General features: G+C 38.6%; 2 protein-coding genes across 2 annotated transcripts; both read right to left on the bottom strand.

Annotated features, from left to right (window-relative positions):
* Positions 1–3,992: 3,992 nt before the first annotated feature.
* LOC125894565 (growth-regulated protein homolog gamma-like) lies at positions 3,993–5,199 on the bottom strand. Its single transcript, XM_049586057.1, has 4 exons — positions 4,907–5,199; positions 4,635–4,749; positions 4,246–4,320; positions 3,993–4,082 (listed from the first exon to the last, which is right to left on the bottom strand). Exons 1-4 carry the CDS (start codon positions 4,968–4,970, stop codon positions 4,046–4,048), a joined length of 291 nt encoding a protein of 96 aa, XP_049442014.1. The 5' UTR covers positions 4,971–5,199; the 3' UTR covers positions 3,993–4,045.
* A 2,354-nt stretch (positions 5,200–7,553) lies between these two features.
* On the bottom strand, positions 7,554–9,642 carry LOC125894567 (C-X-C motif chemokine 11-like). Its single transcript, XM_049586059.1, has 4 exons — positions 9,397–9,642; position 9,294; positions 9,121–9,236; positions 7,554–7,635 (listed from the first exon to the last, which is right to left on the bottom strand). Exons 1-4 carry the CDS (start codon positions 9,462–9,464, stop codon positions 7,554–7,556), a joined length of 267 nt encoding a protein of 88 aa, XP_049442016.1. The 5' UTR covers positions 9,465–9,642.
* Between the last annotated feature and the right edge of the window lie 442 nt (positions 9,643–10,084).

The following is a 10,084-nucleotide window of genomic DNA, read 5'->3' as shown; positions in this document are numbered from 1 at the left end:
TAAAAAGAATAAAAAAAGAATAAAAACAAAAACAAATAAATAAAATACAAAATAAGTAGATTAATAAATAAATACAAGTAAAAAATTAAAAGAAATCAATATGTACACACTCACATCACATATGTTTATATTCAATTCAAATAGCTTTATTGCATCTGCATTTATTGGCATTTATTGCCTAAGTGTTTCATAAATAATAAATAAATGATAAAAAAAACAGAATAAAAACAAAAACAAATAAATAAATGAATTAAAAAGTAGATAAATAAATAAAGTAAAAATTATAAAAATAAAAAAGTAATCATATTTTACATGTTGCATACATTCACACATTATGTACATATTTAATATACAGGTATCGCATACAAATACACACAAATACACATATACATAATGTATAATGTATATATTTCACCTTAATATCTATATTTCACTTTAAATACAACAACCGGGCAGCATGTGAAATCCTCCCTGCAGATCAATGAAGTCTTATTGATATTATATCATAGTTCAGTTGTTGATATAGTTTGTACTGTTACATCAGTCTGAACCTGGAAAGTAATTCAAGTTATTACATAAATGTAGTGGAGTAAAAAGTCTAACAATTGCCTCCAAGATGGAGTGAAAAGCATTTCAAAATTGTACTTTAGAACGGTGCTTGAGTACGGTAACTTTCCACCACTGCCAATTCAAATGTAATATTATAAAAGAGAGACGGGCAGACAGTAACATGTGGAAGGTCTGTTGTAAAATGTGGGTATGAAGTTACATTGAATATGCTTTTCTATGAATGAAGCATAAAAAAGGGTTACAACTGAGCTTTGGTTAAAGTTAGGGAAAGGATTAGACATTTAGTGGTTAGGGTTACGGTTAAGATCTCCAGGGAATGAATGCCAGTTTGTGTGTGTATGTGTGTGTTTGTGTTAGTGTTGGTGTGTGTTGGAGTGGGTGTGGAGGGTGGCAGCCTATGAGACTCAACTGATCCGAGCCACCCCTGTCAGAGTTGAGCAGCAACACATGGTGCTTGGTGGGTCATTCACCCTGTAATCTCAGAGTCTGACTGCAGCTCTGAGGTCCTCTGGTATCTGACACATGTAAGCACCAGTGCAATCTCAGAATCCATCGGCTAATACCTGCCGATAAAGAATACACATGCAGATATCTGTTTATTGAGATACAAGTTAGACCCATTTATTGTGTCTACAAGACACTTTAGAGGGTAACCTCCTCTGATAGCCTATTTAATGTTTGACAGCCTGGTTTTCCATGAGATCACAGGACTGACACATTCACTGTATTTCCTGCATTGGCAGATCTGAACCACAGGGTAGCACTGTTGATACAGGACACAAACGGGATCAGAACAATTACTTAATGCTCCTTTGATTTTTATGACTATTTAAAACGTCAAAATCCCCAAAATGCAGATTGAATTTATATTAAAACATGTTTAGATGGTTAAATTAACTCTTGGATGGCCTGTTTCAGATTTGCATGAATGGGAAAAAAAACTTCTTTTAAGCTTCATCAAATGTTAGTCAAAAAAAATGTTAGAACTGTGTATGCTGCTAAGCTTTACCACCTCACATAAGCTAATAGGTGCAATATTCTACTACAGTACGTTTGGGCAATGCGTTTTTTCATGACTCTAAATATTTAGTAAGTAACTTTTAGTAGTTCTGTGATTTTATATGCTTTTATATGACTTCATATGTTGCTTTGTAAGTGTGTATGGGCGTGTAAACTTGCACTGATCATATGCGGCACTCTAATTTCGTTGCACTATGTGTAATGACAGTAAAAGCATTCTATCTCTATATTTACAAGGAGAGGATGGAAAATGCATTTTGGCAAAACTCTGGACTTGCAAGTATCTAAAAAAAGTGTGACCTGGGGATATTATAATTTTTACATATGTATCGATAAACAGGTCAGAAAAAAATAAGACCATTTGTTTGCCAGAACTTGAACTCTGAGCGTATTTTTAATTGTGACGGAGGGATTAGATTAGGCTAGGTTAGTGGAGAAAAAATGCTTGATTGCTTAAGGTTAAAATGCCTGCTAACTTGATTTCAGTTTCTAAGGGGGTCTTTAACCATTGAATTTGCAATGTGGATATCTGGATTTGGAGGTAGTGGAGAGGTCAGAAGTGATACTGGGGAAACTGGGAGGCCGGACTGTAGCTCCATGAGTGAGAGGTGCACACATTCTGACCAGTTTATGTGTGGGAAAAGTTTTTTGTGCGTGCACATTGTTAACATGTCTGGCCCCAGATATAATGATGCAGAATATACTTTAATCAGAAATCAGATTGTAGAAATTATAGACAGGTGGCACACAAAACATGTAAAAGCTTTATAACTCCATGGTGTGAGACCTATTTGAGCAATTTAAAGCGACACATACCTTTCTGGAAATTCTACGCTTTTCTTTGTTTAGGTTAAAATGCTATTAATAAGCTGATGGCACACTAAAATGTAAGTGAATTCCACCAGAGATAAAAACTCATAATTATACCATTCTCATATGGTTCAAAGAAAACTCCGACAAATCATTGCATTCGGGCCGAATGCAATGATTGGCTGAGCATCCTGTCTGTCTTCCCCACGTGGAGGCCTCTGACTGACGTAACCACTCACGTAACAACCCCGTCACCAGTACGATCTAACGTTAGTATTAACGCTATATTATAAAACTCATCAGTCATCACACTGACCCTGGATAAGTTTCAAAACTCTGTGGTTGCGTTTGACTGTGCAGGACAGGTAACGTTATGTTTAGTCTGCTTCTAATATAACATATAACATTATATATGACAGCACAGCATCCAGTCGCTAATGGCTAACGTTAGCCTACTGTAGCGTAGCCTCCAGAGGTGGCTAGTAACTAGTTACATTTACTCAGTTACATTTACTTGAGTAACTTTTTGGATAAATTGTATTTTTCAGAGTAGTTTTAATGCAAAATACTTTTTACTTTTACTTGAGTTATATTGTTTTAAAGCAACAATTCTCTTACTTGAGTACAATATTTGGCTACTCTACCCACCTCTGAGTACATAATTACATATATATATATAAAAATATATAAATATATATATGTACAGTATATATAAGAATATATTTGTGTTTCTTGTGCCTTGATTTATGTTATGTTTGTAAAGATTTAATTTATTTATGTTTTAGTTAAAGGGATATCGTTTAAAATATATGAATTTGCAGATTATTATTTTTGATTGATTGATTACGTTCATGTTCTTATTTTACAAATAAATCAGATGTTACTCAACAGTTACTCAGTACTTGAGTAGTTTTTTCACCAAATACTTTTTTACTCTTACTCAAGTAATTATTTGGATGACTACTTTTTACTTTTACTTGAGTAATATTGTTCTAAAGTATCAGTACTCTTACTTGAGTACAATATTTGGCTACTCTACCCGCCTCTGAAACATTAACGTTATCTTCCTTGTGCGTTTCCACTTACTAGTGACGTTAACGCTACTGTCTAACGTTAGCACTGTAACCTTATTCTAAAACTCATCAGTCATCACTGACTCCTGTTGAGTTTTAAAACTCCGGGGTTGCGTTTGACTGTCTTGGTTGTAACGTTACACTCGCTCTCCTCTTCCGTGTATCTAATGTTACCGTGCCAGCGCCTATGTCTATCATAGATGTAATGAGGATGTAATGGAGGAAGGGGGAGTAGGCCTTTGGGGGGAGGTGGAGTTGTGAATGTTCAAATTTTTTCTAAGTGCTGTGTGAAATGCAAGAAAGGTAAGAGATGCTTTAAGTTGACTGAACATAAAATCATTGCACATACGACACGTTAACAAGTCATGCTAGTTCAACAGATAGTAATTTAATACAATGGACATGTGAACAATGAAAGATCTTGAAGCTGACATGAAACAGTCAAGTTTGTTTAACAAATAAGTATCTAGTGCATTGAACATGAATAAATCATTTTCAGTAAACGTGATTTTAATATGTGTACCTGAACATTTTTTTTTCATGCTAATCCAACAGATTCTTTTGTCTGTAGGCTATGGGCTGGTTGGTCCTTCTGTGGTTAAGAGTTTCCTAGAAATGGCAATAAAAAAGGACACACAGACACATTAAAGAAGGCAGTTTGTCACTCATACTCAATACTGATGTCAAATAGTGATTCACTGAATGGTTAGTAACTGGATAGTCATTATATTCTGAAAATGAGGCTGGGGTTCATGTCTGTAAATCTACTCACAGTCGAGCCATGAGTTTTTGCATATCCTTCAAACTGGGGTTCAGGCAGTAGTGACGGCCGGTGTGTTTGGTGATGCTGGTGAAACAAAGTTAGTAGATAAACAGATACACAAATGATTCAGACAGGTAAACTGATGAATAGAGGTGTCTTCAGTGTGTTGTTGCCTTAACAGGAGTTCATCATTATTTTCATTACAGCTTAGGCCAGACTTGGATTAATATGCTGTTCAAGGTTGTCAGGTTTACTGAGGATGATACAAGCTTCCTGTTAGCACACACACACACACATAACACACACACACAACACACGCAAATAGCAAATCAGCATTTTTCAGTTGCATTAACATCTGCGTTCCCAAAACCTTGATTAAAGATTTGAGTTTATCTTACACAATCTCCACTCTGTCACAGGAGGGGTTTGGTTCATTGATCTTGATGTCCTGTATCTCAGATGTCAGGCCAATAGCATTCCTCACACGCTGACACATACAGGACTGTGCTGGTTCTTGGGACAGCCAAGAAGACAAGACAAACAATTTTAATAATGTTACTGCACAGATTTCTGCTTACAGCTACCAAAATGTGTCATTGTCCATCAGCAAAACAAACCTCATGTTGTCTATGTTAGAGCTGTGAATGCTGAAAAAGGTTTAAAAACTTACGCTGGGCTTCAGAGATGCAGACCATGACAGCCAAGAGCAGAAACATTTTCATGATCCTGGACATTGTTGGTTTCCTCTTTGGTCAAGATGACACTGGTGCTGGAAGAAATCGTGTTCCTTGTGGTGAAGATGATAGCAGGGAGCTGTGGCAGATATTCAGCTGGAGAGATCAGCTAGAGTCAAACAGAGCAAAGTCTGTGTAGCATTACAGCCTATAGGACTCAGTGCATCTGAGCTGCCCCTGTCAGAATTAAGAGGGAACACATGTTGTTGGCGGGTTATTCACCCTGTGATCTCAGAATCTGTTTGCAGCTTTGAGGTCCTCAGATATATGATATATGTATATACTAGAAAGACAAATAATTGTACCGAGCTGACACTTTAGAGGGCAACTGCCTCTGATATTTAATGTTTGGCCTTCATTCTGCACGAGATTGATATGTCAACTGGCAGGGTGCAAAGTACAGGGAAGCCAGGGGCGAGCCACTGGCCTCCCCTGATGAAAATAATTGGCCAGTATTACTGTCTTTAATTGGCTGTGGTGCACTCATTTTTAAGATGGTGCTAATGTAGTGTTATCTTGTGAGACTAGACATTGGTACTAACCATGTCAGCATAGGTTGTTGGGAGAAGGGCTAAATTACGCTCTACACTTGTGTCACGTCACCGCCAGAGGTCTAGGGGAAGGGGGGAGTAACACAGTGAAATGGAGGGAACTTTCAAAAAAGAAAGAGGCAAGCAAAACAAATCTCCAGTTTAAAGGAAGTTTATTTAAAACGAAAACGGGGAAAAGGATCACTAACGAAAAACGAGTTCCAAAAGGGAACCGGATCACCTGTAGCAGGGACACACAAAACAAAGAAAGGATTAAACGCAGCCAACCAAAAATCACTGCACTAAGCCAAACTTTTACCTGTTACCCCACGTCATAAGCTCCTTTTACACTGTCAGATTTTCTGTGAATGTTGGGCCATTTTGCAAGCTGCGAGCGTTTAGACACACAGAGCCGGATTGGCGAGTTGATCTGAGGCGCCCAATTTTCCGCCTCGTAGGGTAGTCATATTGGCGGAACCCTTTTAGTTTAAACAGACAGAGGTGGCCTTCCGCAACAGTAGGGGCTGTTGAAGACTTGTGGGAGGAGCTGTTGATGACGTGGCACGTTCGACCCACTGGCGGTGGATAAACAGGAAACAGCTGATAGCAGGAATTAGCGAGCAGCTAGCAGCAGGAGGGAAACACAAACCTGAAAGACACTGTTAAGATGAGCAACTGGGGAGACAAGGAATTGCACACCCTCCTTGCCCTCGCAAACGAAGAGGCCATTAACCGTCAGATGACGGGAACAGTGAAGAACGGGCCGTCTTACGATAGAATCGCCGAAGGACTGACCAGCCGCGGCTGCCCTCGCATGTCACTGTTTACGTCACACGCTGAGCTACTCATTTTGTTACTTGCTCACGCCTCCCATTGCCCAGAAAAATGCACATTCTGTATAAACAAAAGTAGGTAGGCAGCATTTTACTGCACTCCTCGATTTAGTTTTTATACTGCCAATGCTGAAAAAAGACTGATTGGGCTTTCTTGTAAATTTGCACAATTCCTGTTTAAAAAGGGCTTTAGAGACAGACAACTGTCACAGCCTTCTGGCACCACTGACACCGGCACTACTACTCCCTCAGTCATTTATACCCTCGCTGATGAGGAATGATGAGAATCAGCTGGATGCTGAAAAAAAAGAAGTATAAATAAAAATTACCTGTTATATATACTATAATTGTTCAAAAACATGATCTTATTGCTGAAATTTAGTTGTTGGTTTTTATTTTGATGTGCCACCCCAAGATTTCCAGGGGCCCCATCTGTCCACCCTATGATACATTTCTGGGGGCACCACTGGCATTGGCAGCTCTGAACCACAAGGTAGCGCTGTTGATATAGGACACAGACAGTATCAGACTTGGAACAGAAAACAGTCACTCGCTGCTCCTTTGATTATCTTTTAATTAAAAAACCATGAAATTAGTAAAATGCTGAAAATTTGGGTTACAGTACATATATCTATTTATAAAATCAAATGAAAGGAGGTAGAAAGGAGATATACTGTCAGTGCACATCATAGAAGGTAAATAGACAAAAAGTTTCATTCATTTCACATCTACATTGATTTAAGGTGTTTCTGTTTGGGGTTCAGAGGTCATCTGAGCTTCTTTATAGAGTCAGATGTGAGTTCTGTTGGCGCTGCGTGTGGTGGAGGTGGACTCACAGTCGTTTTTTAGTTTCCTCCTAAAATGATAATAAAGCAGAGACACACGACACACATTATGACAGTGTGAAAAAAGCACTGTGTCACTCATTACTGTTATTTCTATAAAAGAGGTGATTCACCGAAACGTTAGTAACTGAGTGGTCAGTGTGTTCTGAGGATGAGGCGGGGATTTATATCAGTGCACTACTCACATACACTTAGGCACAGTCATTGCTGTAGTAGAGGTTGTTGGTTTTCTGAATCGACAATAAAAGAAGAAGGACGGACATTAGACTCATTAGGCCTACAGCAGCAGCACCATGTCACTATGGTGATTCACTATAAAGATTACTGTGAGTAACTGGGTGTTCGGTGTATTCTGAAGATGACTGATTTGTCTACTCACATGATGGAAGCCGAGACTTTTTGCACTGCCTTCAACTTGGGGTTCAGGCAATAGCGGAGGCCACTGTGGTTGGTGACACTGTTGAAATGGATAGATGAGGTGAGCTGAAGTGAAGTGACTCTTTCCACCAAGTATAGCAGATAAACAGATACATAAATGATTCAGGCAGGCAGACTTAAGACTAGAATTGGTAAAACTTTGATAAATCTTTAAGATTAGCCTCCTATAAGCACACCATCAAATCTCTTTTTTCTTTTTTATAACACACATTATTACAGTAACTAAAGGTTTCAGTTTATCTTACCAAGGCCATAAGCACCAAGCAGTAACCTCTGGGGCTGAAAATGAAGCCAACACCGAAGTGCAAAAACTGCAGTTCTCAGAATGGCCACTTGAGGCTGTCTCCAGAAACTAGTCAATCTCCATAGACCCCAATATTAAAATGCCCAACTTTACAGCAGAAATAAACATGTTTCCAGCCTGGTGCAGAAACGATTTTGGTCTCTATAGCTAATTCCCCCTTCATGACAACTGTATGGGGGATGAATTTCTTATATAAATCACCCTTTTACATTCATTAAGGCTTAAAGTTATGCATAATTAAGGGTGTGGCCGCTTTGAGTGACAGTCTGTTCGTTGATACGTCCTCTGCTGAACTTGAGGCCTTCCTCCTGGGAAAAATTTTTATAAACAGCTAAAATGACCAATTTTTGAGCATTTTGAAACAAAAATCTTAGATAAGGGGGTCTCAAAGTTTTGCACCCTGAGAGTCATCTCATTAAGCCAGATTATGACTGAGGGTCGCAGGAGAAAAGTTCAAATAACTTTTTTAGCTGCGCTTGTAGCACAGTAACACACAATCCCTGAGCCAGAGAACAAGTCACTGTGCAGCATCAGACTCTCGTTAGCAGCAAAATCAGTAGCACAAAACACACATACCCCCCAAGCTGAAGAATGAGCTGCTCCGCAGTGACAGCCTCTTTGCAGCTAATCCAGAAGCACACAGTCTATGGTTGCACCACACACACCCTCAGAACCAGGGAGAAAGAGCCGCTGCACAGCGACAGCCTCTCATTCAGCAGAGACCAATAAGTGCATACCATTTTCATACTATCTGGGCAGCTTGTAATGCATTATCTTCTGTTATAGACTATCTTTGGTAGTACTAGGGAGGAGTTATGATGGGAGCTGCTCCAGTGCATAATCGAGCAGGCTTTAACGCGCGTCAAAAACATCCTGGACACAGAAATGTTGAAAAACAGTTCAAAAATCTAACTATTTTCTATCACCTAGAATGTGTTTAGAAAAAAATCACTGATTGTGCTTTACCTGGATTTTAATCTCAAACATTAAACTTTTGTCAATATGGAAATGCTCCACATTTTAGCTTGATTGGATTCTCCACAGCTCAAGTACTCAATATACAGAAAGCATGAGCACCAAATATAGTTCATTTAGATTTACCAGTGTGGTAAACAAGAGAGATGAAGAAAAAGCGCTGATCCCTATCTGTGAAGCCGAATTCCCCCCAGTACATGTCATAATTAAGGCCTTATCTCTTACACAGCCTCCATTTTGTCACAAAAGATGGTTGCTTGGTAGATCTGGACGTCCTTTATGTCAGACATCGAGTTGATTTTATTCCTGACAAGCTGACACAGACACTGTCCTGTTTCACGCTCTACAGAGAAAGACATGGGGGAAATTACTAATTACTAATTTAATTACATTTTTACCCTGTACAGATTCCTGCTTACAGCTACCAAAACATATATGAATGTATAAAATGATCTTCACGTTATCTATATGTGAGTTGTAAATGAAGAAAAAGAAAAAAACTTATGCTGGGCTTCAGAGATGCAGACCATGACAGCCAGGAGCAGAAACACTTTCATGATGCTGGACATTGTTGCTTTCTGTTTGGACAAGATGACACGGGTGTTGGAAAAAAACGTGTTTCTTGTGATGAAGATGATAGCAGGGAGCTGTAATAAATGCAGCTAAAAATATAGCTAGAGGCAAAGAGAGCAAAATTTGCTGCAGGGTAACTGTGAGGGGCAGAGGGTGACACTCTTTTCAGACACGTACCTTATCATACTTCCTGTGATCAAGGGAAATGTGTTCAAGACTGCAAAGTGAAACTTTAGAAACCACAAAAAAACCACTCTTTTCACTCTTGCAGTGGTTATGTTGCTAATAATTTAAACATACTTTAGATTTTAAAAGGACATTTTAATAGTAGTAAGAGTTTAAAACAGTGGTATAAGCTGCACGTGCATGTGCAAGTAAACTCTGTCATAAACAAAGCAAACTTTACCAGTGATACCATAAGTTACCTCAAATTGAAAGCCAAATGAAAAAGATAGATTTCTGAAAATAAGACGTGACACTTGTGTATCTTTATAATCATGAATCATGCTTAGAATTGGGTTATTATTGACGCATGATCCATGCAAGAGGGTGATTCATCCCTAATTCACTTTAAAACAGATATTGGCATTGACTGTATTGACTGTAAAATATGCTA

The sequence above is a fragment of the Epinephelus fuscoguttatus genome, linkage group LG9 (assembly GCF_011397635.1).
Source record: "Epinephelus fuscoguttatus linkage group LG9, E.fuscoguttatus.final_Chr_v1".
NCBI classification, from domain to species: domain Eukaryota; kingdom Metazoa; phylum Chordata; class Actinopteri; order Perciformes; family Serranidae; genus Epinephelus; species Epinephelus fuscoguttatus.
The sequence above is the reverse complement of the archived record's forward strand: the minus strand, read 5'-3'. Positions and strand labels throughout refer to the sequence as shown.

What these genes read in the sequence shown, in the direction of transcription:
- LOC125894565 (XM_049586057.1), bottom strand. Translation starts at nt 4,970, where the DNA reads ATGTCCAGGATCATGAAAATGTTTCTGCTCTTGGCTGTCATGGTCTGC. An exon ending in CTGCATCTCTGAAGCCCAGC is followed by an intron (nt 4,750 to 4,906) that starts GTAAGTTTTTAA and finishes GGCTGTCCCAAG; the next exon opens with AACCAGCACAGTCCTGTATG. An exon ending in CAAAAACTCATGGCTCGACT is followed by an intron (nt 4,083 to 4,245) that starts GTGAGTAGATTT and finishes TGCCATTTCTAG; the next exon opens with GAAACTCTTAACCACAGAAG.
- LOC125894567 (XM_049586059.1), bottom strand. Translation starts at nt 9,464, where the DNA reads ATGTCCAGCATCATGAAAGTGTTTCTGCTCCTGGCTGTCATGGTCTGC. An exon ending in TGTGACAAAATGGAGGCTGT is followed by an intron (nt 7,636 to 9,120) that starts GTAAGAGATAAG and finishes CCATTTCAACAG; the next exon opens with TGTCACCAACCACAGTGGCC.